Source organism: Daphnia magna, linkage group LG3 (assembly GCF_020631705.1).
Source record: "Daphnia magna isolate NIES linkage group LG3, ASM2063170v1.1, whole genome shotgun sequence".
In the NCBI taxonomy this organism is placed as follows: domain Eukaryota; kingdom Metazoa; phylum Arthropoda; class Branchiopoda; order Diplostraca; family Daphniidae; genus Daphnia; species Daphnia magna.
The window spans coordinates 463103-487500 of NC_059184.1; the positions used below are offsets into that span (position 1 = coordinate 463103).

At 44.3% G+C, this 24398-nt stretch overlaps 10 protein-coding genes across 17 annotated transcripts in view; all 10 read left to right on the top strand.

Annotated features, from left to right (window-relative positions):
- The first annotated feature begins 683 nt into the window (after positions 1-683).
- On the top strand, positions 684-2997 carry LOC116919214. Its single transcript, XM_045170673.1, has 5 exons — positions 684-1000; positions 1061-1282; positions 1353-1903; positions 2421-2586; positions 2676-2997. The coding sequence occupies exons 1-5, from the start codon at positions 748-750 to the stop codon at positions 2825-2827; spliced, it is 1344 nt and encodes a 447-aa protein (XP_045026608.1). The 5' UTR covers positions 684-747; the 3' UTR covers positions 2828-2997.
- A 261-nt stretch (positions 2998-3258) lies between these two features.
- On the top strand, positions 3259-4275 carry LOC116919215. Its single transcript, XM_032925151.2, has 3 exons — positions 3259-3527; positions 3599-3817; positions 3917-4275. The coding sequence occupies exons 1-3, from the start codon at positions 3335-3337 to the stop codon at positions 4093-4095; spliced, it is 591 nt and encodes a 196-aa protein (XP_032781042.2). The 5' UTR covers positions 3259-3334; the 3' UTR covers positions 4096-4275.
- Positions 4276-4665: 390 nt separating this feature from the next.
- LOC116934398 lies at positions 4666-7266 on the top strand. 4 transcript variants are annotated; one of them, XM_045171038.1, is made up of 6 exons: positions 4666-4797; positions 4872-4987; positions 5094-5208; positions 5299-5976; positions 6035-6442; positions 6519-7266. In XM_045171038.1, exons 4-6 carry the CDS (start codon positions 5772-5774, stop codon positions 7121-7123), a joined length of 1218 nt encoding a protein of 405 aa, XP_045026973.1. In that variant the 5' UTR covers positions 4666-4797; positions 4872-4987; positions 5094-5208; positions 5299-5771; the 3' UTR covers positions 7124-7266. The 4 variants fall into 4 exon arrangements, with proteins under 4 accessions (XP_045026973.1, XP_045026975.1, XP_045026974.1 ...); XM_045171040.1 differs by lacking the exon at positions 4666-4797 and having other exon boundaries at positions 4854-4987; XM_045171039.1 differs by lacking the exons at positions 4666-4797; positions 4872-4987 and having other exon boundaries at positions 5078-5208; positions 5299-5446; positions 5508-5976.
- Positions 7267-7729: 463 nt separating this feature from the next.
- Positions 7730-9280, top strand: LOC116919213. Its single transcript, XM_032925149.2, has 3 exons — positions 7730-8029; positions 8101-8505; positions 8575-9280. Exons 1-3 carry the CDS (start codon positions 7810-7812, stop codon positions 9162-9164), a joined length of 1215 nt encoding a protein of 404 aa, XP_032781040.2. The 5' UTR covers positions 7730-7809; the 3' UTR covers positions 9165-9280.
- Positions 9281-10417: 1137 nt separating this feature from the next.
- Positions 10418-10975, top strand: LOC123470598 (cysteine proteinase inhibitor 1-like). Its single transcript, XM_045171042.1, has one exon. The coding sequence runs from the start codon at positions 10492-10494 to the stop codon at positions 10891-10893; it is 402 nt and encodes a 133-aa protein (XP_045026977.1). The 5' UTR covers positions 10418-10491; the 3' UTR covers positions 10894-10975.
- A 149-nt stretch (positions 10976-11124) lies between these two features.
- LOC123470597 (anaphase-promoting complex subunit cdh1-like) lies at positions 11125-12558 on the top strand. Its single transcript, XM_045171041.1, has 2 exons — positions 11125-11562; positions 11634-12558. Exon 2 carries the CDS (start codon positions 11647-11649, stop codon positions 12526-12528), a length of 882 nt encoding a protein of 293 aa, XP_045026976.1. The 5' UTR covers positions 11125-11562; positions 11634-11646; the 3' UTR covers positions 12529-12558.
- Positions 12559-12561: 3 nt separating this feature from the next.
- On the top strand, positions 12562-13953 carry LOC123470413 (the record flags this gene model as incomplete). Its single annotated transcript, XM_045170674.1, has 2 exons — positions 12562-13747; positions 13811-13953. Coding segments are annotated over 2 exons (1245 nt in total), but the record flags the coding sequence as incomplete, so codon positions are not given.
- LOC116919217 lies at positions 13868-16919 on the top strand. Of its 2 annotated transcripts, none has more exons than XM_045171035.1 (8): positions 13868-14034; positions 14095-14319; positions 14445-14571; positions 14628-15130; positions 15238-15468; positions 15531-15749; positions 15811-16374; positions 16424-16919. In XM_045171035.1, the coding sequence occupies exons 1-8, from the start codon at positions 13875-13877 to the stop codon at positions 16717-16719; spliced, it is 2325 nt and encodes a 774-aa protein (XP_045026970.1). In that variant the 5' UTR covers positions 13868-13874; the 3' UTR covers positions 16720-16919. The 2 variants fall into 2 exon arrangements, with proteins under 2 accessions (XP_045026970.1, XP_045026971.1); XM_045171036.1 differs by having other exon boundaries at positions 16430-16919.
- Positions 16920-17413: 494 nt separating this feature from the next.
- Positions 17414-20273, top strand: LOC116919218. Of its 3 annotated transcripts, none has more exons than XM_032925153.2 (2): positions 17414-17867; positions 17941-20273. In XM_032925153.2, exon 2 carries the CDS (start codon positions 18345-18347, stop codon positions 20127-20129), a length of 1785 nt encoding a protein of 594 aa, XP_032781044.2. In that variant the 5' UTR covers positions 17414-17867; positions 17941-18344; the 3' UTR covers positions 20130-20273. The 3 variants fall into 3 exon arrangements, with proteins under 3 accessions (XP_032781044.2, XP_032781045.2, XP_032781047.2); XM_032925154.2 differs by having other exon boundaries at positions 17414-17780; positions 18303-20273; XM_032925156.2 differs by having other exon boundaries at positions 17414-17780; positions 18309-20273.
- A 508-nt stretch (positions 20274-20781) lies between these two features.
- Positions 20782-24398, top strand: part of LOC116919220 — a 4925-nt gene continuing 1308 nt past the window's right edge. Inside the window, exons 1-4 of one of the 2 annotated variants that reach the window (XR_006644372.1) lie at positions 20782-21014; positions 21176-21236; positions 21313-24268; positions 24337-24398. The exon at positions 24337-24398 is cut by the window's right edge and continues 1308 nt beyond it. Coding sequence is in view for 1 of the 2 variants with exons in the window: in XM_045171043.1 (XP_045026978.1) it covers positions 21362-24004 (2643 nt within the window). In the remaining variant the exon portion in view is untranslated. Of the gene's footprint in view, positions 21015-21175; positions 21237-21312 lie in introns of both variants that reach the window. The other variant, XM_045171043.1, reaches the window with a different exon arrangement.

Sequence of the window (24398 nt, forward strand, 5' to 3'; positions counted from 1 at the left end):
CGTCGTCAACAATCAGCGTCGCAATTTCCGTTCGATCAATCGTCCCATCAACTTACAAATTCTCAAACGTTTAAAAAAACAAAATAGAAAAACCAAACAAATTAAATTGTATTTAGGTCAGTGATTCGCTTAATTAATTGTCACGTCAAACGGCTTCCGGATTTGAATAGAAATCGCACGGCTACTTCACGATCCCCTTGAATCGTGCAGCACGATCTTGTCGTGTATCAGTTTATTGATTTCCTCGGTACACTGCAAAGCGTGTGTTCCAAACGAAGCATTTCCGGTACAAACTACTTTCTTTGCCAAAGAAAAACAAGTTGAATTATTTCATTTCCTCCTGTTTTTTTTTTCAGCTGAAAGTTGTCTTGATTTAAACTACCTTGTCTTACTTGCAGCAAGTGATTGTTTTGTTTCACAATTGGCACCGCGCTATGGCTAACGTGCACACGTTTCGTGTGGCCTCATTCGCTCTGCCAAAAAGAAAACAATGTTGTCCTTGCCTTTTCACTTTCTATTCTCCCATAACAGCGATTGTCTGAAATTTTTTTCCCAAAACATTCAGAGAGTCTGACACGCTAAGAAAGAAAAAAAAGACCTGGAGGTCAAGATCAAGACGGATGACGTCATCAAATCATGGCGACACCAGACAAAAAGACAATGCTAAACATCTGGTTCCTTTCTTAAAACATCGGTTATATAGAATAGCTTTCTAGGCAGACTTGCAGTCGTTGGTCTCACTTCTCCATGGCTACAATTAAAAGTTGGGTTGAAAATATTAAACAAGTCAACTTTGGTCCTTGCATTATGTACGTCATGTATGTCATGTGGATGATCGCCTTTTTGGCTTCGGTGTCGTCGAAACCGACCGGAACTGGGACGGACGTTGTCACCGAAATTCTGAGTGCCATCAGCGGACGTGAAGAATTGCGGAGAGTTGCAGATTATCTCAATTTATCACGTGATCAACTGGTCAAAGAAATGCCTCTCTTTAGCCCTGGTAACTCAACCAATCAAACGTATTTGTTTGTTAGTGATCATTTCATTTTGTGTGAAACAGATGGGACGAAACTGAGTTACACATTTTTCGCCCCGACGTCGTTTGCTTTTATGCTGCAAACTCCACAAGACACTGTCGATCCGTTCCTTGTCGACGCCAATCTCCGTCTCAGAGTGTTGATCCGCCATTTTGCCAGACAAGGTGTCTCGTCTAACGATCTGGCAAGATTGGACACACTTGTCATGGCTGACTCGAGCGTGGCAGCTATTACGCGTACAGCTGGTAATTGTCATAGTTTAAGACATCCTTTTGCGTTAGTATTGTAACTTTTTTTTTTTCCAATTTCCAACAGACACCAAGACGCTCATCAATGGAGCAGAAATTCAGGCTGGTTCTTTGTCATCATCTTTTGTCGCTGTTTATATTGTCGATCGAGTGTTTACAGTCGGCAATGAAGTAAATGACGCCATCAGCGCCCATTTCCAGAACAATCCGGCAACAATCATCGGCTTCCCTTTCCCGCTTCCCGAAATGCTGCCGCCGTCAGTGGTTCCAGATACGATCGCCATTGCGGAGCCATCTGTTTCGGCACTTCCTTTAACTGTGGGCGGCTTCAGTAGTGTCTCTCCCGACGATATAGACGTCCAAGACGTGGCAAGGTTCGTTACGACGTCGTTGAGTGCGTCTCCAGCACTCGTTTTGGTGAGTGTCGACAAAGCTGAAAAGCAAATCGCAGCCGGTGTCAACTATCGACTTCAGTTAAAGTTTAACAGTCAATTGGAAAGCGAAGAAAGTACTTTAATCGTTTGCCAAGTGGCTGTCTTTGATCAACCGTGGACGTCCACTCGCCAAATCAGCTCATCCAAATGCAATCCATCGCTGTCCACGACTTCTATGGAAATTTAATAAGCTACTATTTATCACCGATGACATGGAACTCTCGTATCTCACTTGACTTGTCTCTCGCATGTCAGATCCGCCTATGTACATTTTACTATTCGTAAGAAGAATAAAAAATTTGATTATACACTTGAATCGTATGCTGAAGACAAAGATGAAAGTTTAATCTGATTTGGTTGTACAGTTGAATTGTCAGTGTTGTGTACCCGATAAAACATGGGCTGGTGGAACAACCAGTTTTATCGCCAGGCATTTGAAATTCACGTGAAATTTGAGGGATTCATTCCACTTTCGTGGACTTTGTCACAATTTCTATAGAATCTCGATTCTTCTCGACCAGTTTGAGCTGTTGGATGAGCACGGTGACACACAAAAACAACGCCTTTTGCAGCCGACTGTCCTCCTTTTGTCTTTGGCTGGGAGTTCAATTACACCTTCGAACGTGAATCAATCCGGTTTTGTTCATATAAAAGCTCGTCGTGGTTGTTGTTTCCAGTCATCAGTCGACTCTTGTCTGTAGAAAAGAAGCCATTACAAGATGAAACTATACTCTGCTGTCATCCATTTCATTTTGATGGCGACCATTTTGGTTGTCGTCTCGTCGAAACCAGCCACTAAAATTGAAAAGGACATTACCAAAAATTCGACCAACGAGAAACACGAGACTCGAATTTACCACCCTAGTGGTAGGTTTTCTTTTGTTTAAACTTTACATTCAACGTCAAGTAGGAAACGCCTTTAATTTTCAGCTTTGATATTTGGTGTGTATTTGCAGAATTGGAAACGAGAGAGATAGATAGTTGCATGGAACAGTGTCAAAGAGACTGGAAATTCGGAAATGGTTGGGAGAAATGGGTCGATCATTGTTTGCTTCATGAATGTGGCGTTGAACCCGATCCCGACGCTCATTTTTACGTGACTTTCTGATTGGGATTGGGATAATCTCGACACTTGAGGCGTGGCCACTCGATTAATCTGAATAATCTTATTTATTAATCCGTTTTTCATCTTTGCCTTTAAAAAATTTAAGAAATTTGTATTACTTCCTTTAAAAATGTAAAAATTATGCTTCAATACACTTGAACTAAGCAACAAAAGATTTTTTAAAAATTGTTCCCCAACTTGTGGTGACATTAGACTGTTAACGCGATGCAACCTTGGTGACTCAATGAGCGAACGAGCGTTTTTCTATATCCTCATCGAGTCTGCCCTTTATTTGTCCTTGTTTAGCAGTTGCCAACGTGTCCCGAAAATGTATCGGTTTTTACTTTGGTTGCTGGGCAGATTTGTTGTCTATATTCAGGTGTTTCACACAGATTCACGCCATTCTGTGCATAAAAAGGAAAACACCCTTTTGCCAGTTTCAGTCAACTGTTTGCTGTTGGCCGATGTTGTTGGTCACTGCTGCTGGAAAAAAAAACAAAAATTCAAACAATGTCTCCCCTCTTTGTATTGGTGGCTGTCCTTTTGACCGTTGCATCATCACAAGCGACAACCGAAACTGGATCTGACATTGTTACCGAAATTCTAAAGGCTCTCAAAGGACACGACGAATTATGGAGAGTCGCCGACTACCTGAATTCTTCTCGTACCGCTCTCGTCAACGAATTGCCTCTTGAAAGTTCTGGTAAATAATTTGAATGTTTCAGCTAATTTCAGATTTTGTATTTAGCAATTTTACCTGGCTGATTAAAATAGGGCGAAAGTTGAGTTACACGTTCTTTGCACCGACGTCAACGGCCTTTTTTAGGCAGATGCCTCAAGACACGGTCGATCCGCTCAACGTTGACGACAATCTACGTACTAAGGTCTTGATCCGCCATTTTGCCCGTCAACGCGTCTCGGCCAGCGATTTGGATAAATTGGAAAAACTCGTGATGGCCGATTTGAACGAGGCCATTCTCACGCGCACTCCCGGTAAGTTCCATCCATTCGATCGATGCGTTCACGCTCTCCGCCACCCAAGGGCATACGTTTGATTGCTTAATTATTTTTCATTTCCTATACTGTTTATAGGCACGCAATTCAACGTGATTAACAAGGCGGAAATCCAGCCGGGAGCTATTCAATTGCCCAATAACATCGGCACCATCTACACTGTCGATCGAGTCTTTATGACCGGTGAAGAGGTCAGCCAAGCCATTTCGGCCCATTTTGAACGCAATCCCAACACTGGTTTCCCCTTCTTCGGTTAACCTCCCGATGTATTCAACTAGAAATCTGCATGTTTTTTAATATGCACATTTAACCTTTTTATTGGTGCCCTTGTATTTGTTAGACGCATCCACAACTGTTGTGTTTAGGCTGCCATTTTTCATTTCCTCATATTATACAGAGCTTATAAATGCATAAATAGAATATTCAGATTTTCAAAAGGACGCGTTTTGTTTGTTTCGACATCCCCCGGGTAATCATTTTCTAAACGAAATGCAAATCCTCTCGACGCGAAAATTATGCAAAATAGGGAAGGGGTTAGAAAAACAGCAGAATCGAAGTCAAATGAAGTGTCCTTGATATTTTTTTCCGTAAACTTCATTTGAATATGGGGAAGGGAGACCAAACGAAAAGAGAAAAAGACCTCACCCAACCCACGAATCCGTTTAGACAAAGGAAATAAAAGAGGGGAAAGAAAACCTTTCAAGTTCGTGGAACTTTGGGATATTATAATAAAACTCGAAAGAAAAACTGGCCCATGATTTTGTTCGACATTCTCTTTGATAGTTTCAGTTCCCAAACGATAGAGGACAGACAAATCGATCGCGTGTGTCGCGTCCTACTTTTATCTACGAGTAAGTGCAGTGCCATGGTATTCACGTCGGTCAATTGGCATAGGACGGAAGCTGAGTGATATGGTACCATTGGACGATCCTAGCATTCAACTATTGTGTTTCTGTTTCGTAAGTAGCAAGGGATTGAAAGCTTTTGTACTTGGTTCCTACGGCGTGTAAGAACCTCATGACCATCGTGACAGGTCTAAGCAGATTATAGTCATCCTACGCCGGCGTCCAATCAGCTACGTTTCTACTCCTACATGAAATGAAGCTGAGCTAATACTGACGACCTACGCACTCGTCACATAAAAGACGAGTATAAATGAATTCCCCGTAACGTTACTGCTGCCCCATTCAACTTGTTTCTCTGAACATTCACAGAGGTATTATAATCAAAGGACTGCCTTATCTCTCTTTGACAGATGCCAAGCTTATAAACTGGTGAGAACCAGCCGTTGTGCGACGTAAATTCAACAGGATTTAGGAAAGGGCTTGAACCTCGTCCAAGACAACCTGAAAGTAATCACGACTTTTAAGGTAATTTCTCGACGAGTTGCGATGTTTAAGAGTGAAAGCGATTGAAAGGAAGGAAAGCTTGGATGTCACGATCATCATTTTAATTGCTAGTGATTATGAAACACCTGCAGTCTATTAAAAAGAACGACCATGGCCACTTGATGTGCTCGTGACGAGCGTCTGTCCTCTACGTGCCCTTCAACAGATGACTCGTCAGCCTTCCCCATTTTGATTTAAACAACATTCATTGCTGATGCTGGTAACCTCTAATGATTTACATGCTTTTATCATTTACAATTGCATAATAACAGACTTCCTAGCACAAGTGAATGAACCACGGACACCAAAACTCCTTTGTCCATTTGTGCACTTGCTCTTTCTGTGTTTTTTCCCACCATTTTCCCCAGACTGCTTGGATGTGTCAGCACCACCGTCTTTTATGGCAACTACAATCACGAGGCGTTTGTTAGCGGTGGTATAAATACAAGAAGAAAGGAGCCCCGCCTGGATGTCTTCAGTCGCCAGTCGACTCTTGCTGGCTACATACCGCTGCAAAAAAAAACGACACTTTCTTTAGCACCAACATGAAGGCCAACAGCATGACGTTCCTCCTAGTCTTGATGGCTGCTGTCCTTTTGGCGTCTTCGAAACCGACGAATATCGGAGAGACGGACATTGTCACCGAAATTGTACGAGCCATGGAGGCACGTGAGGAAATGTGGAGAGTCGTCAGCTACTTGAAAGCCTCTCGTGACGGCCTGCTGAAAGAATTTCCGCTCTTCACCGCTGGTAAGCCAAACATAATCGTTTTCGCCCATCTGATGTGACCGCAATTGTTTTCGATTAGATGGAACACAACAAAGTTACACTTTCTTTGCTCCGACGTCGTTTGCTTTCACGTTGCAAACTCCGCAAGATACGGTCGATCCGCTCTTTGTCGATGACGACCTCCGTCTCAGAGTTCTGATTCGTCATTTCGTACGCTCACCTGTCTCTTCTAATGATTTGGCCAAATTGGACAAACTCGTCATGGCCGATTCCAACGAGGTAGTTCTCACGTATCAAAATAGTAATGAAGTGTGCAGCCTGCCACCTGTCGATCGCACAGATGTCGCGTGTGAGGCTTACATGCCGATGTGGACGTTCACGTCAGTGACGGGCAAATGCGAGAGCTACGTCTATGGCGGTTGTTTCGGAACAGCCAATCTTTTCAGAACGGAAGAGGATTGTTTGTCAGCATGTGGCCCAACTGCCAGTAAGTTTTTTGTTTTTTTTGTTTGAACTATTTTTTATGATTTATAACTTCATTCCTTGAACTTTTTCATTGTCAGATACGAGGACACGGTTGATTAAGGATGCGGAAATCCAGCCGGAAGCCATCCATTTACCGCAAGACATTGGTGTTGTCTACATCGTTGGACGTGTCTTTATGGATGGCGACGAGGTCAGCGAGGCGATTTCTTCTCATTTTAAGCGCAATCCCAATTCGGTGCTTTGTCTTGGCCTTCCTTGCTCACCTGGCGAATCACCAACGCCAGTTGACGATGAAGTGGCGCTCGATATCCGCAATACTCCGCTGGCTCCCCCACCAGACACTCCCACGCCGGTCGGTGGCTTCACTACCGTATCGACCAACGAACCTGACGTCCAAGAGATTGCCGAATTTGCCACCAAGGCCATGAGTCAGGGTGCCAATCGGGAATACCCAATCACGTTGGTTAAGATAGTCAAGGCCGAGAAACAAGTTGTGGCCGGATATAATTATCTCCTTGTGTTAGAATTGAAGGAAAACCCCGTGAATGATGCTGTCGTCGTGTGTGACGTGACCGTCTTTGATCAATCATGGACGTCCACTCGTCAAATCACTTCGTTTCAATGCGATCCTAGCTTGTCTATTGCTCCCGAAATTCAATTTGAATTGGCGCCCTTATCTTAAGTTTGTTGTCGATGAGTGTCCTATATTCTTTCTTGTTTTGTCGGCAAAGACAGACCATGTGAACCGGAAGTTGTTCCTCTCTCTTGTGACTTTCTTAACGTTGAGTCTAAACGAATTCAATACAAGGTGTTCCAGACGTCCAATTGGAACTCTACGTTTCATCTTCTTTCTGTTTGTGCAGGAAGTGCTACAATAAAATCAAAGAACTTTTTCAGAGGGAAAGTTTTTGGGTACACTTATCAAATGGGCTGGTCCAATTTGGCAGCCTTGAAAGGTGTAACGACCCATTTTAACAAATGCCCAGCTTCGTTCCGTCGTTTCTTTTATTCGTTTAATTGGTTTTTCGGCCCTTTAATTGGTTTAACAGAAAATAACTCGTTCTTCCAAAACTGGTGGTATTTTAAATACATTTAAGAGTCGATTCCGGTAGAACTTCCCCTTTTACCTGCATATGCTTAAAAGTTCAAGAGCCGTAAGTTCAAGGTTGTAACGGTATCTAATTAAGAACTCCTGAGCCCATCTCCTGCCCCACTGGCTTTAGTTGCCTAGGCCAGTCTGATTGTTTCCCATCTCGTCGTCTCTATTCCTCGACATATAAAGACGGGTTGACCCTGTGTGGGGTGCATTCAGTCGCCAGTCTAATTTCCCTGCTGTTGCTAGCTGCCCACAAGCTGCTGACAAAAGACATGCAGCCAACGACAATCTTCGGCCTCTTGGCTTTTTTGGCTTCCTTTTGCGTGTTTGCCACGTCGAAGCCAACGAGCACAGGCCATTATCATCACGGCACCGACATTGTTACCGAAATTCTGCAAGCCATCGACAGGCGAGAAGAAATGTGGAGGATCGCCACCTACCTGAATGCCTCCCGTGACGACCTATTGAATGAATTGCCTTACCTTAATGCTGGTAAAATGAGTTTTTTTTTTTTTTGTTTCTTAAATTATTCTTTTGTCCTTTAAATAATTGCCTAAAAACAGATGGGACGAAAATCAATTACACATTTTTTGCCCCGACATCGACGGCCTTTTTGACGCAAACCCCGCAAGATGCGTCCGATCCGATGCACGTTGACGCCCATTTCCGTCGTAAAGTCCTTCTTCGCCATTTCGTTCGTCACCACGTCGATGATCTGACCAAAGTGGACACACTCCTCATGGCCGACTCTACAAAGGCTGTTGTGACTAGGAAGAGTTCGATTGAAATTTGCAACCTGCCGCCGATCCAGAACACGAGCACGGCTACGTGCATGGCTTTTTTCCCGTCTTGGACGTTCAACTCAAAGTCAGGCAAATGCGAGAGCTACGTCTACGGCGGATGCCACAGAACTGAGAACCTATTCGATACCGAGCAGGACTGTCTAGCCAAATGCGGGCCGGCCGTCAGTAAGTTGTTCACATCATTTCTAATGCCATCTCCGTGTTCTAATTGCCATTCATTGTCTATCGATATAGATACGATCAGGTCATTTCTGAACGAGACGGAAGTCCAAACAGATGCCTGCGTGTGCAGTGAACTCGCTCACGATTTTTGCACCATGTTCGTCGTCGATCGCGTCTTCATGGACAGCACAGAGGTGATCGATGTCCTCAGCAAACAGCCCAGCACAGGTCAAATAGGTCCGTTCAGTTTGACAGCAACTCTGGCAGCGCCGTCCAATCGAACCACTAGCCACGGACCAAGTTCCGTTCATCCGCTTCGTACTACTCCGCTGGAACCAATCGGTCCCATACTAGTCGGTTACAGTAGCGTATCGCCCAGCGACCCAGACGTCCAGGAGATGGCCCAATTTGCTGTCGATGAACTGAGCCGGGGTGCCCACTCTTTGGCCTCTCCACTCGTCTTGGTCAACGTCATCTCAGCTGAAAAGCAGACCGTGGCCGGAGTCAATTACAAACTCAAATTATCGCTCAGAAATGCCGAGCTCGGAACCCTTGCTTGTGACGTTGTTGTCTTTGATCAGTCGTGTTCATCCACTTGTCGCGTCAGCTCGTTCAAATGTGATCCGTCCTTTGCCAGCAGCATCGCCCCCGGAAATGAATAATAAGCAACTTGGTCGTTGCTATTGTTTGATTATTTTTAATTATACTCTTTCGTTTTTTTTCTCTTGTCTTGGTTTCCGTCATAATTATATTATATACACATGGGTTCGTTCAAGTATTTGGTGAATTCATTTGTTTGGCTCATCTGGAGTCCTCGCAAACTGTTTTTACTGGTAGTGGCAGCTCAAGGGTACAGCGATATCTTGATCAAGGTTAATGGCACAATTCGTTGTGGGTTGGGGTAGGTCTACGAAGGCTGTTTTTTTCTACGACCAGGCACAGGGTCAATGGCCATTCCCGGAAGAAGATCCAACCCGTATCCCGTTTTAGATACTGCTATACGTTGACCTGATTCGAAATGATCTCAGTTGTATAGAGACCTGACCCAGCATTTGAAGTTGACGTTGGCCATCAATTTAGAATAGAACAAATTAAGTGTTTTGTTTTTTTTTCTCCACCCTTGTTAGACGAAGGGTCGCAACGATAAACACAAAACATATACCTGTGTTAATTCTAATTTCTTTGTTGAAAACGCAAACGTCAAAGTGCGGCCAAGCAGACGATAATTAAACAAATTTCGAGTTTGAACTTTTAGCCTACAGCTAAAACTTTCCCTTTGCAGGGTTGGGGTAACTATCTCACCTTTTCTTTTACTACACATTTTAAAAAAGGGAAAGGTACGGTAACAAAAAACATATTTTGGTTGCCATTCCTTCACTGTCTTTTCCACGTTGACAACCCTCGTCAGGTCAGTCTGTTGGCAACGGCGGAACATGGTGCATTCGTCAACGTTAATCGTTGTGTTCGTTCTTGTCGTTTACTCGTTTGTTCGTCGTTTATTCCAATTAAAGTTCGTCATCGAAGGCGTTGCTTCAGCTACATTTATTCAACGTTTAGTGGACTTTGTAGACGCTTATTCTGCTATCCATTTTGGGGATGTTGACGACAAGTAGATGAAAAATACGTCCTTTTGCAGCGTCGACAGGTGAAACTAAATGGCCAAATTAAGAAAAACCTGGGCCTTTGAAGCCAATGTTTCAAGATCACTGTCGGGTTCTAGATGGAAAGCTAGACTTGTACCTGTCACCGTAGTTTAGAAATTTCTATTATTTACGTGCAAGGTTCAAGGGTAAACGGTATATTCGTTTCAAGGTGAACAGTCTTCATACCTCCTGCTCAGGCTATTTAGGATAGTGGCTGAACCTTCGTTCCAGTGAGTCACTACAGAGTCACCTTCATTGCACATCTTGTAAGTCTCTGCTTTTTAATTTTGTCGAAAGTCGACTAGTTGCCACCAGCTTTTGAACCTACACTTCGTTTCACACGCAGATGAAGAGGATGTCCCCTAGTGTGATGACGTTTTTGCTTTCTTTGTTCGTCGTGTTGACCTTCGACGAGGCCAATTCGTCTTTACTCGACGAACGACAGATCCGTTCGGCAGGTGGATACTCGTCCGTCAACGTAGAAGACGTCGACGTCAGGGAAATGGCCGACTTTGCCACCAACGCCATATCGCTGAGCAGCAACTTTGGACCGTCTCATCTCGTCAGGATCGTTAAGGCGGAGAAGCAAATCGTGGCCGGTGCGAACTACAAATTGACTCTTGAACTGAACAGCATCGTAGACGGAGATATTGTTTGTGACGTCATCGTTTTCGATCAGCCTTGGACCGATACACGTAAACTGAGCGAATCCAGTTGCATGGCAGTTTGCACAAGCTCAGATGTCTAATTTTTTTTTGTTATTAAATTAATTCAACTAGTGCAGTTTATTTGTAGCCCATCCTTTTAATAAACCACACCGTTACACAAAATTCCATCAGCATCGTCGGTGATGGATGAACTACCTTTATAATGTAAAGGTTTTGCCATTTCGTTAGTGAACCTATCATTTTCACACCATCTACGACAAGACAATTAGCTCCCGCGTGAGTTGTCGACCATTTTTAGACATCCAGGTGTGTTGGCAGGTAACCATTTAGCCAGTCAAATTCCAACGTCAATTGTGGCTCCATTGAAATTGATTTGGACATTGAGCTATTCGATACGTTGAGAGAGAAGACGTGCAGTAGTTAAAATTGTAATGGAACACGGCCACTTTTCATATGTGTTGCAATGAACTGAACAATCTTTATGGCTCCGTAGTCACGTTCAATCAACTTAGATCAGCGTTCCCGTAACGTCTCATTACGGTAATGCCTCAGGTGTCATCGCTTTGGTTTTTTGTTCTCATTTTGAACCTGTGCTCGAGTCCGATCCACGTTGAAATGTCAAATGATGAAATCAGAAAGCATCATTTTAGGTAAGTACATGGGTGTCGATTGTACTCGTGTTTAATGTGTCGTACGAAAGAGACGCCATTCGCAGTTTAGCCACCATCGAACGCGTACAACTTGTCCAGGTATGGTCTATAATTATATTAGTTTAATGTTGCTGTGCGCTTTAAGTATTTCACACGATGACATTTTTTAGATCCACAAACACGATGAAGAGCCTTGTGCTGATTCTGATGCTGAATGTTGGGATGTGGGCGATTCACATTGATCCTGATACAGACGAGTTCTGGGAAGATAGTAATGTTGAATACATTTACAATGATGTTGAGTTTCTTCCCAGTAGGCCGTTGACATTCGTTGAAAGCCAAGAAACAAGGCCGGTTGAAGTTGTTGAAGTCCCCGCGACGTCATTGCCGAAACCCACGTCAACCATCGCTGAGCCATCAACGACTACATCTGCAACGATGGCACCTTCGGTAACAAAGGAAAAACTCACGACTGTATCGACAACGACCATTGAAACTAGTACTTCAACCACTAGCCCAACCACTAGCCCAACCACTACCCCAACGACTACCCCAACGACTACCCCAAACGACTACCCCAACGACTACCCCAGCCACTTCGACAACCACTTCGACAACCACTACGCCAACCACTACGCCGACTACTACGCCAACGACTACTCCAACGACTACTCCAACGACTACACCAACGACTACACCAACGACTTCGCCAACGACTTCCCCAACGACTTCACCAACAACTTCACCAACGACTTCGCCAACGACTTCGCCAACGACTTCGCCAACGACTTCGCCAACGACTTCGCCAACGACTTCAACAACGACGGAGCCAACCACTACGCCAACGACGGAGCCGAAGACAGAGCCAACTACTACACCAATCACTACACCAATCACTACGCCAATCACTACGCCAATCACTACGCCAATCACTACGACAATCAATACGACAATCACTACGCTAACGACGGAGGCAATGATGGAGCCAACCACCTACGCCAACGACGGAGCCAACCACTACGGCAACGACGGAGCCAACCACTACGGCAACGACGGAGGCAATGACGGAGCCAACCCCTACGCCAACGATGGAGCCAAAGAGAGCCAAAGACGGAACCAACTACTACACTAATCACTTCGCCAACGACGGAGTCAACAACGGAATCAACAACGGAGCCAACAATAGAGCCAACAACGGAGCCAACCACTACCCCACCAACGACGGAACCAATCACTACCCCACCAACCACTATCCCACCAACGACTACCCCACCAACCACTACCCCACCAACGACTACCCCACCAACGACTACCCCACCAACGACTACCCCACCAACGACTACCCCACCAACGACTACCCCACTAACGACTACCCCACTAACGACTACCCCACCAACCACGAGCCCCACAACAACTCCCCAAACTACATCCACTGCAATAGTCCCCACTGAATTGCCCGTGAATATTCCTAGGGCTCAGCATCTGATTCTTGCCGAAGTGTTCTTCAAATTGTACAAGGACCTGATCGACGCCTACAAAAAGAACGGCGTGACCAATTTTCCGCCCCTTTCGTGTCAATCGATTGTCACTGATCACCAATTTTGCTTTGTCTGTCCACCGCAATTCGGAATTCTAAAATTGTTTGAAACTAGATGCACATGGATCCCGCACGCAATAGCCAACGCTGATGGATTCGTAAACGAACGCAAGTTCGACATCTTGGCAAAAGATGTTTACACAGATTTGCGCAACATGTATCGAAAGTTACGAACCAACGGCCCGGAACAGCTTGACGAGGCTCCGGAAACAGTCGGTGTCGCATCTCACGATGTACCCCTAATTACCAACAGCTTTGGTACTTTCAAGGATTTGAATGTGGATGACGCTCATGTCAAAATTATTGCTACGTTTGCTACCACTGCCTTGCAAGCGATTCGTGATTACAAACGTCTTGTGTTGAACCAAGTAATCAAAGCACAAGTCATGGCCGGAAGAAACTTTAAGCTGACTCTGCAACTGGCAAATTTTGATGCCAATGGTTATCCCGGTAAATCTCTTGTTTGCGTCGTGGTGGTTTTCGTCCATCCCACAATCGAAACTCGCGAACTCGTCAGTCATTCGTGCTCTGTTGCACCAAAGAAACTTGTTGCGTCTCACAATGAAACGGACATAGTGAACGAAATTCTACTGGCTATCAAGGAACGAAAAGACTTATCGCAAATTGGCCATTATTTGAATGCATCTCGAGACTGCCTGGTCAAAGATTTGCCTCTCACCAGTCCCAGTATGTAATCAATTCAAGAATTGTTTTACTTTTATGTTTAGTCTCTTTTGTGTTGACTTTCAGATGGCACGAAACTGAGTTACGTTTTCTTCGCGCACCCACGTTCCAGGCCTTCAGGATGAAGACGATGGCTGCTGATTTGGATTCGTTTTTTATTAATCCTGATATCCATCATCGAATTTTGCTGGGCCATTTTTCTCGCCAAAGCGTTTCGTCCAAGGAATTGAAGCGATTGAACAAGCTCCCCATGGCCGATTCAACAAAGGCTATTCTTTCACATGCATCCAGTAAGTTTGATAAGTTTCTTTACTTATCTTATTATAAACATTCTTCGGTGTAACGTGCAGATGTAAAAGATGGAGTATGTAAGACGCCCAAGTGCAAGGAAACATTGTGTAAATTACCACCAATGAAAGAGAATAAAGGTATCGCGTGTAGGGCCAACGTCCCCAAATGGACTTTCAACTTCACATCCGGCACCTGTGAGAGTTACACGTACGGCGGTTGTGGGGGATCAAAGAATCTGTTCGACACGGAAATTATGTGCCGGATGACGTGCAGTTTGATCAAGAGTGAGTATTAAATCTGTGAAACTGAAGTCGATCAAAACCATAAGAAATCAATGGCTGCCTAGACTTTGATGGATTTGAAATACTTTGCCAATTTGATCATCTTATTTATTTCCGATATTTTATAGATGGAGACATACATTTTATAAATACAGCAGCCATCGAGCAGGAAACCATCCATCTAGCGAATGGTTTGGGCACAATCTTCGTCATCGACCGTGTGCTTTGCGAGCTTACAGGAAAGGTCAACGTCAGGTATAAATTAGGACAACCTTATTGATCGCCATTCTCTTAACTCTGGCTTACATTAGTCTTCTAAAACCTTTTGGAGCAAAGAGTTTTCAAACCACCTCAGTTGATGAATCAAAAATAGTTGATCCCAATACGAATCCCACGACCCCGTTGCCAGGTGGATACAATGTATTGGAGAAGAATGACGAGGATGTTGAGGAGATGGCCCAGTTTGCCACCAACGTCATATCAACTGAACTTGCACGCTGCGATCTGATTGCAGTCGTGAAAGCAGAGTCACAAGTCGTAGCCGGCACAAACTTTAAGCTGATTCTGAAATTGGCACCAATCAACACCCGAGCCGTTGACGAGAAATTCATTTGCGAAGTCGTCGTCTTCGACCAGCCGTGGACCAAGACCAGAAACGTCACCTCCTTTAAGTGCACCTCCAACGAATTTAACATTGTCACGGAAATTTTGTCAACTATCGAGGAACGCGAGGAATTGTCACCGGTCGTCCGTTACCTCAACGCTTGTAGACAAGACCAGGACTTTTTGATGGAGTTGCCTTTTGTCAGTTATGGTAAACGTTTTTTTAAATTCCTTACACAAACATTGCATCCACATCTGATTACTACATCGCTACTTTGACTTTCCTGTGTCTTTAACTAAACGCAAATGTATTTAAAGATGGAAAATCATTGAAATGGCTGAGTTATACCTTCTTCGCCCCCACATGGTCGGCCTTTACGTCTCAAATGCCACAAGATGCAGCCGATCCGCTGATTGTTGACGCTGATTTCCGACGTAAAGTCCTTCTTCGTCATCTCGTTCACCAACACCTGACGCCGATGGATATCGCTCACGCAGACAAGCTCATCATGGCGGACTTTAAACAGGCAAATGTAACCCACACAGCTCGTGAGTGCCTCTTGTGCCATGTCTTAATGACTTAACGACCTGAATGTACGTTATCCAAACAGAAAGCAACAATACCCTGAAGAAAGTGAACGACATCTGTAACCTACCAGCGATGCTGAAGCCTAGAGATACTATTGAAATTGAATGCAGAGGCTACATCGAATGGTGGACGTTCAACTCCCATACCAACGATTGTGAAATGTACATTTACGGTGGTTGTGGTGGATCCGAGAATCTTTTCAACACCTACATGGCCTGTGAAGCCGCTTGCGGTGAATTCAGTAAGTCGGATTTCAGTTACCAATTGCCTTACCTTTTCATTAATTTTGTTTTGCTACGAAGGTAGAAAAACGCACATGATAAACGGTGCCGAAATCCAAACAGGTATGATTGAACAAGGTTTTGGCGTCGTCTTTATTATCGACCGCGTATTCATGACCAGTGGTGAAGTCAGCGCTGTTCTCAACAAACATCCAAACACCGACCCTGGTATCTATGGTTCACCCGATCCGTATATTCAGTCATCGACAAGTAAACATGATGAACCCGATGGAACCAAAGAACCTGAAGAAACTGAAGAGCCTCTTGAAGAAACTGAAGAGCCTCTTGAAGAAACTGAAGAGACTCTTGAAGAAACTGAAGAGCCTCTTGAAGAAACTGAAGAGCCTCTTGAAGAAACTGAAGAACCCCTTGAAGAACCTGTTGAAGTCACTGGAGCTACAGGAGCTACAGGAGCTACAGAAGCTACAGAAGCTACAGAAGCCACAGAAGCCACAGAAGCCACAGAAGCCACAGAAGCCACAGAAGCCACAGAAGTCATAAAAACCAGTGAAGCAGAAAAAGCCGATGAAGCCGAAGACGGAAAGAAAACAGAAGAAGCGGAAGAAGCCCAAAGAGCCGATGAAGGTAAGCCGTTAGACGTTGATTTTTGAAACAGACATTAAATACAACCTAGTCTTAGATGATTACACTCCAGCACCAGTCGACGACGTCGCAGTTCAGAAAATGGCCTCGTTCGCTACCAAAGTGTTGAGTCAGCGAAACAACGCAATGTCTCCGTTGGTCATGACCAGCGTTCTCTCGGCTGAGAAACAAATCGCTGCCGGCATCAAATATCGGCTTCGTTTAGAATTCAAGGGTGGATCGAAAGAGAAATTGATGTACTGCACCGTGGTGGTAGTCTTTGACGAAGCTCTTGCAGAGGGAAGTTTGCCTAAATTGAACGAGTCTGATTGTGTAGATTGGGAATAGACTCAAGGATGTAAATTGAAAAGCAAGGAAACGGAAGATCAACGTCAAGAATTTTTTTAAACCTTTTTTTAAAATTTAGTTTTAACTTTTTGACAATTTCTATCGCACTCTTGTGTGTAGTCTGGTAAATTTGGTCACGTCTTTCTCACCTTTCTTGTAATCTTTCTACCATGGCAATGATAAAACAAATTTCAAAACTAGTAGTTACCCCGGGGTGATATACGAATGAAAGTAGCTTTAAAACGACATTGAAAGGATAATGACAACGAAAGCAACGGTGCATCACGTGATCGACCAGCTCGCAGCCAAATGCCAAAGTCGTTTTACGCACGTTGCTGTGTCCTTGGTCGTGTTTAGAAGGTAATCACAGATTTTAACCGCTTCATTATGTTCTATTATTTAGCAGAAACAAGCGTTTTTGGCCCCACAAGGGAGATTTTTGACAAAGACGGATCTGTCTGGCCTCAGTTGTTTTTATTCGATTAACAATTTTATTGCTCATTGAGCACAAAATCGAACAATTTAGGGGACACGCAATGTCATCAATTATCCCAAATGCTTTCTTTCTCAATGCTTATTGTTTAACATAAGCTTCGAGAACTGCATCAAAGACCTTGGGCTCAACGCTCTGTGGCCGAGCCAAGGATCTACGATCACGAACATCGTTCTGCGTATAAAAAGGTAGCCCTTACCGCGGTATTATTAGCACAAGCGGCCGACTGTTTGCACAGGTAAGACGCGATGTTTTGGCCAGGGCAAATCAAACCACGAAACGTGGTACGGACAGTGGCAACCTCACTTCTCCTATTGGTGGTCGTCTGCTCCTTTGTTCGCCGTGTATTCCAACTGAAAGTGGTGATTGATGGCACTGTTTCGGCAACATTTATCAAGAACATCAATAACGCCAACTGGACATCGTACATGATTTGTCACCTGCCAACGTGGCCGTCGTAGCCGATTGCTTGTAGGACTCATCATGGTCAACCCACTGCGTCAGTGCCAATTGCTGGACTACCACTGCATTTTCATCCGGGAAATGTTGTATGCGCTCCGCAACGAAAGTAGTTATTTTTATTCCATTTCAATGGGTTACATTCGAAAGTTATTTTAGATTTTTTCTAGCCGAACAACATGCAAGGTCGAACATGGTAAAATTCATTCTTTTTTTTTGGTGCGCTGTACGAAATGATTTGAATGTAACCGATTCCCGGTTTTATATAGGGGCCGGTTTGACAAGGCGTGGATTCTACGAAAATTAAACTAACATGACTATTAAAAAAAATTCCGTTTAACCAGATTAACATTATTTTTTCTTCTTCGTCTTCTTGTTTCTCTTTTCTTTCGCACTGCTAATGGAAAAGGCTAGAAAACTAACTAGAAATTTGGTGAAATCGAACAACGTACATGAACTACAGTTTTACGTTTTCCCTTTCACCTTTCTATCAGATTGACTTTCCTTTTCACGCTAACGGGTAGAAACGTTCAAAACCAGACTAGAAATTTAGTGAAATCGAAAAAAAACGACGATACTTCAAATTTCTCCATCTTGTTAACATTCGTCCGTTTTGAATTGTTTGCGTCAGTAACAGTTCGCTACGTCCTCATAGCGGTATCAATCACACATCATGGCTCCACATTATCTAACTACAACAGCGTGGCTGATTGTCGTCGTGTTCATCGTCGACGAAGTGACTTCAAATTCGCTGTTCAAACTCCGCGTCAAACGCGACAAACGTCCGACGGGCACACCCATCAGCTTACCGATTCAAACCACGTCAACGGATGACGTTTTCCTCGGCGGTACGGGCTCAATTGGTAGTGGATTCATTCAAACAAATTTCGACGAATCTTCGCTAACTAAATTGCAAGTTCCCGGCATTTCACCCACGAGCAACGTTGCTTTCACGCCATCAATTAAGGACGACGATTCGCTGACTACACTTCAGGTTCCCGGCGTTTCACGCCCCAACTTTTCATCGGCTGACTTTGACGAATCGTCACTGACAAGACTTCAGGTTCCGGGCTTTTCACGTGTTCCAAATGTTTCAAATGTTGGTGCATCCACTGACGACGACGAGTCGCTCACGAAATTACAGGTTCCTGGTATTTCACGTCCAAACACTGGCAGCTTAACGTCTAATTTGGACGAAGCTTCCCTCACTCAACTGCAGGTGCCTGGCGTTTCACGGCCAAATAGCGGAAGCTTTTCACCCATCACTTCGGATGATTCGTCGGCCAAACGTCAAGTCCCTACCAGTCTACGCCCAGCTGGAAGCAAGTTTTCCGCCATTGATGTGGACGATGCCGAAGTCAAAGACATTGCAGCATTTGTCGCTAAGGCCTTGTCAAAAACTTTGGGTCGTCTGCGATTGGTCAAAATCATAGAGGCAGAAACTCAAGACGTGGCGGGCAAGAATTACAAGCTCACGTTGAGGCTGAAAAATCTTTCCGAGGAAGATGGAAAACATTTGATTTGCGAAGTGGTGGTCTTTGACCAATCCTGGACAAACACCCGCATCCTGAGAGAATCCGATTGCTCGCCAACCAAAGCCCCTCCAACGTCGACCGACGATATCGGTTTGGATGTAGCAAATCCTTTCTCAATCAGTTTCCCGCCGAACGCGGTGACTGACGCTTCACCGACCAAACGACAAACTCCGAGTACTCCACGTCCGATTGGTGGCGGATATTCACCCATCGACGTTGATGACGACGTCAAGGAAATCGCCCTCTTTGCTGGCACTGCCATCACAGCCAAACGGAACGCTGGGCCTGCAAAAGTAACGAAAATAGTCAAAGCTGAATCGCAAATTGTTGCTGGAACCAATTTCAAATTGACTTTGGAACTCAGTCAACCAAGCGCCGTGGTTGAGAAGCACATTATCTGCGATGTGGTCGTCTTCGATCAACCGTGGACCAAAACACGGCTACTGAGCGAGTACAGTTGCAAGCAGAACAAAAACCCATCCATCACCACCGACAGTATCGTTCTCGATGGGAAAGGTAAAAAGAGCGGATCCTCATCCAGCACGGGCAGTGACTCACTGCCTAAACGCGAGACAGTCGGTACTTCCAGTTCGCTTTCTGCCAAATTCTCTTCAGTCGATGTTGATGACCCTGACGTCAAAGAGATGGCTGATTTTGCGATGAAAGTGGCCAACACTGCGGCAGCCACCAGTGGCCATTCTGCACCGGTTAAACTTGTCAAAATTCTCAAAGCAGAGTGGCAAGTGGTCGACGCCGTTAGTAGAAATTTCAAACTCACTCTGGAGCTGGACGACGGAGCTGAAGAAAGTCTCCTTTGCGTAGTTTCTATTTTGGAGGAGTCTACGTGGAAAAGCAACTCATCCTGGACGAACTCGCGTTCTCTTACCGAGTCCACTTGTTTCGCAACCCGCAGGAGCGCGTAAATCAATCAAGACCAATAAAAGTGTCGAAAATATTTGATCTTTGTGTTTTGGCAATTTTGTTATCCATTATGCATTTACATCGTGTTTGAAGTGATTTTGTTTTTCCTCTTTTCGTATACAATAAACAACAATTTGATATTGAAATTCACCTGGTTCTTTTCTTACTCATCAACCCGTAAGAAAGTTCACGTACATGTAAATTTGACGTAGCATTCGAGGAAAATAAATCATTGCCCACGAAAGACATTTTTTCTTGATGATTGGGGAAAGATGAGCAGTATTTCGAAGTCTATAGGTCTCCCGATCAAAGTACAAAACGCATTCGAAACATTTCACAGATTGCGACGAGACTGCAGCAATTTGTGACCACTTTAGAATTTCCTTGATTCAAGGAAAGCCTGTTTAATAAAGAACATCTTGTTTCGAATTAGTTGCACCACCATCCAATAAAAGGAAGAGTGCGATAGTTTGCCGAAAGCGTAATCAATTTTCAAGGAAGAAAATGGATTGCCGAAAGGAATGGCTGCTCATTTATTACCCTGCCCTTTTTTTACGTAAAAGGAAGGGTAAGGTAATAGACACATTCATTTTTGTTTCTCATCCTTTTGCCTTATTTTCTCACCTTTCGCACTTATTTGCTTGTCAAATTCAGTTCTGCTTTGTGTCCACGACAAGGTGGACGTCACGCATTGGACGTGTTGCACAAACGTCTTTTTGTCTGTTGCACTTTCTCGATCATTGGCGAAGATGCTCACTTTCCCCTAGCGCTTAATGAGCAAAATGAAGAAAAGAAGAAAACAAAAAGTATCGGTTTTTCACTGGAATATCTCACATCTGGATCTGTCCTTAGCATCGAGTTTCTGAGAGCAAATCTACGAAACGCTGGTAAAGTTGTCCTCTTTCTCTGAGGGAAAATTTCCACTTTTACCGAATACCTTGTGTTATCGTTGTTAGTCAAACACGACATATTCAATACCGATAAAACTAATTTACTTACTAGTTTTGAATAACAATAACTTTCTCCGATTTTCTCTGAAACATTGCAGGAAAACTTGAATGCTCAACTAGAAACTTGGTGAAATCGAATGGCGGCGGCACCAATATAACGTAATTTTCAATCTTATTTGTCATTCGTCACAAGTACAGTTTCGGTGTCGGTTGTTTGTTTACGTGCTGGACATAGGGCCGTTTTGCAGAAACCCTTTTTTCCCCTGGTGGATCGAAACCCAAACATGGGACACAAGCTGATTGCGACCGTTCTTTTCCTTTTGATCGTCACGGAGTTGCTAGTCGACACCGCTGCTTTACCTGCGCCCGACAAACGTCAGTTTCTACCTTGGATTCGTCCAAAACGTGAAAAGATTCAGGCCAGCTCACCCATCAAGACTTCTCTGCCTGAAAGCCACGGTTCGAATAATGCAGGCCCCATCGGGGGCGATTTTTCGCCAATCGATGTTGAAGATGCTGAAGTGAGAGAAATTGCCAAGTTTGCTACGGCTGCCATAGCCAGCAGCCGCAATTCAGGACCTCTGCGTGTCACGAAAATTGTCAAGGCTGAGTCGCAAGCTGTTGCAGGTACAAACTACAAATTGACTCTGGAACTGAATCAGCTCGTCTCTGAAGGAGACATTGTTTGCGACGTCGTCGTTTTTGACCAGCCTTGGACCGATACTCGGATTCTCAGCGAGTCCCATTGCATTTCGAACAAGAATCCATCAATTTCATCCAACGAACTTGGTTTGACTAGCTCCACCACTGCTGCCACACCGCTGACTGAAGCTCCAAAACGTCAACTTCCCAACGTTTCACGGCAAATCGGCGGAGGATTTTATCCCATTGATGTGGATGACGCTGGCGTCAAGGAAATGGCCGCTTTTGCTGTTTCCAGCATAGCTTCCAGCAGGAACTCTGGGCCAGCTCAGCTTACAAGAATTGCCGCAGCCGAATCGCAAATCGTTGCTGGCACCAACTTTAAATTGACGCTCGAGCTCCACCAACCTGTCGCTATCGTCGACAAAGATATCGTTTGTAAAGTGGTCATTTTTGATCAACCGTGGACCAAAACGCGAATACTTAGCGAATCGAACTGTACCAAGAATGAGAACCCAAATGATTCCATCGTGGACATCCCATCTGACGTTGAATTTCTCACGGGAAGTGAACAGGACACATCCAACACACCAAACAAGCGCCATATTCCTAGCAGTCCGTCCAACAGTGGGTTTTTCATACCAAATCCCGAGCTGACTTTAGTCAAAAAAGGGCAAACTTCTGAACGTTTGATTGGCAGCGGACTGACCAAGACCAAAGTCGTAGATGGTCAAGTTAACACTGGTACCGTGAGTTCGCTCGATGACGTTTCGCTGGTTGATCTAGCTGAGACTTTGTTCAACAACAGCCAAATTGTGAGCGTAGGTGTCCCGGCTCAGAATGGGTTCTCTTCGATCGACGTGAATGACCCTGACGTCAAGGAAATTGCTAACTATGCCGCAACGGCCATTTCATCGAGTAGAAATACCATCAACCTGAAATTACAGAAAATTCTAAGCGCCGAAACGAAAACTTTGGATGGAACCGACTTCAAATTGCAGTACATACTGACACTGGAGCTGGATCACTTTATCGCCGGAGCCAAAGGAGAAAATCTTTTATGCAAAGTGATTGTTTTTGATCAGAAAGGAACGGAACACCGCAAAATGACCGATTCCCTTTGTTTACCCATTAAAAACGCAACAATCACATCTGCTGACGAGGTCGTTATTGACACTTCAACACCAATTTTGAGCGGATTTTCTGCCATCAACGTGACGAGTCCTGACGTGGCGGAAATGGCTGAATTCGCTGCCTCTGTTATTTCTTCCAGCAAGTCGGGCCCCGTCAAACTCACCGAAATCGTCAAGGCTGAATCGCAAATTCACGCGGCTGGCAGAAACTATAAACTTAGTCTCAAACTGGACAACACGATCAAGGAAGGTTCAAAAGGCAACCTCCTTTGTGAAGTCATTGTTTTCTATCAGACATGGACCAACACCCGTATCCTGAGCGAATCCAACTGCCTGCCAATCAAAACATCAACGGTCGCTGGCCCGCGGTATGTCCCTCGTTACAAAGAAGATGTTTCACTCCCAATTTCTCAGATCCCCGTCACTCCAGCCCCGAATGTCACGGACCAATTTTTTCCGATCGATGTGAATGATGCAAAAGTGAGAGAAATTGCCTCGTTCGCTACCGGTGCCATTTCTGCGAATAGTGACTCGGGACCCGTTGTACTGTTGAGAATTCTCAGGGCAGAGTCGCAAGTGGTGGCCGGCAAAAATTATAAACTGATCCTAGAACTGTTTGGAGCTGACAGAGATATTCTACTTTGCGATGTGATTGTTTTCGATCACCCAAAGAAGAAAACTCGCATATTGACCGATTCTAAATGCACATCAAACAAGACTCCATCCGTTAAAATCCAGGATAGTCCTGGTCCCAGCACTTCGGCGCCAACAGAAATTGATTTCAGAAATACCGATTGGACTCCGTTCACGAAACGTCAGATTCCTGGGATTCCAGCTGGTCTATTAACTTCGGGTGGATTCTCTCCGGTTGACGTGGACAATGCCGAAGTCAAGGAAATGGCCAACTTTGCCACTAGTTCCATTAACGGCGCAAGCGATAGTCCCATCATTTTACAATTGATTAAAGTCGTCGATGCAGAAACAAAATTCCTTTTTGGCAAGAACTTTAAATTGATTCTGAGAGTGAAAAACATGGTCAAGGGAGTAGAAGGTGAAAATCTTCTTTGCGAGGTGGTTGTCTTTGACCAATCGTGGACCAACACTCGCAAGCTCACCGAGTCCACTTGCTTTGGAACTCGCAAAAACACATAATAACCAACTCGATTCAAAGTCTTGTATTTCAAGTTAAGCGTGCCAGCTGTATTTGTTACTCAATTTTGTTGCGAAACGTTCTCCAGTAATTAAAATTATTCATTCAATTCGCGTCCTAACTGGTATGGGGCTCTTCTTTTCTCCTGATGAAATACACACCAATTTGATATTGGTAACTTATCCGTACATATTGGCTTTCTTTATGCATTTTTTGTTTGTTTGCTGCTTGTGGGAGTTTTAGCAACAAGTTTATGCTTTATCAAGGTGGGCATTTCAATTGCTAACTTTGTTTAAATTGGGGAAATAACTTTCCTTTTGTTTTCCTTCAGTAGCTGTGGTAACCATTTGGTTAATTTACCCACATCACGTCCCAAGCAGATTGCCGTCATCACGT

Bases quoted from the DNA above. Each gene is read 5' to 3' on its own strand.
- LOC116919214 (XM_045170673.1), top strand. From the start codon at position 748: ATGGCTACAATTAAAAGTTGGGTTGAAAATATTAAACAAGTCAACTTT. The intron at 1,283-1,352 runs GTAATTGTCATA...AATTTCCAACAG, and splicing joins AGCTATTACGCGTACAGCTG to ACACCAAGACGCTCATCAAT. The intron at 2,587-2,675 runs GTAGGTTTTCTT...GTGTATTTGCAG, and splicing joins TCGAATTTACCACCCTAGTG to AATTGGAAACGAGAGAGATA.
- LOC116919215 (XM_032925151.2), top strand. From the start codon at position 3,335: ATGTCTCCCCTCTTTGTATTGGTGGCTGTCCTTTTGACCGTTGCATCA. The intron at 3,528-3,598 runs GTAAATAATTTG...TGATTAAAATAG, and splicing joins ATTGCCTCTTGAAAGTTCTG to GGCGAAAGTTGAGTTACACG. The intron at 3,818-3,916 runs GTAAGTTCCATC...TACTGTTTATAG, and splicing joins CATTCTCACGCGCACTCCCG to GCACGCAATTCAACGTGATT.
- LOC116934398 (XM_045171038.1), top strand. From the start codon at position 5,772: ATGAAGGCCAACAGCATGACGTTCCTCCTAGTCTTGATGGCTGCTGTC. The intron at 5,977-6,034 runs GTAAGCCAAACA...GTTTTCGATTAG, and splicing joins ATTTCCGCTCTTCACCGCTG to ATGGAACACAACAAAGTTAC. The intron at 6,443-6,518 runs GTAAGTTTTTTG...TTTCATTGTCAG, and splicing joins AGCATGTGGCCCAACTGCCA to ATACGAGGACACGGTTGATT.
- LOC116919213 (XM_032925149.2), top strand. From the start codon at position 7,810: ATGCAGCCAACGACAATCTTCGGCCTCTTGGCTTTTTTGGCTTCCTTT. The intron at 8,030-8,100 runs GTAAAATGAGTT...GCCTAAAAACAG, and splicing joins ATTGCCTTACCTTAATGCTG to ATGGGACGAAAATCAATTAC. The intron at 8,506-8,574 runs GTAAGTTGTTCA...CTATCGATATAG, and splicing joins CAAATGCGGGCCGGCCGTCA to ATACGATCAGGTCATTTCTG.
- LOC123470598 (XM_045171042.1), top strand. From the start codon at position 10,492: ATGAAGAGGATGTCCCCTAGTGTGATGACGTTTTTGCTTTCTTTGTTC.
- LOC123470597 (XM_045171041.1), top strand. From the start codon at position 11,647: ATGAAGAGCCTTGTGCTGATTCTGATGCTGAATGTTGGGATGTGGGCG.
- LOC116919217 (XM_045171035.1), top strand. From the start codon at position 13,875: ATGGCTGCTGATTTGGATTCGTTTTTTATTAATCCTGATATCCATCAT. The intron at 15,469-15,530 runs GTGAGTGCCTCT...TTATCCAAACAG, and splicing joins AAATGTAACCCACACAGCTC to AAAGCAACAATACCCTGAAG. The intron at 15,750-15,810 runs GTAAGTCGGATT...TTTGCTACGAAG, and splicing joins AGCCGCTTGCGGTGAATTCA to GTAGAAAAACGCACATGATA.
- LOC116919218 (XM_032925153.2), top strand. From the start codon at position 18,345: ATGGCTCCACATTATCTAACTACAACAGCGTGGCTGATTGTCGTCGTG.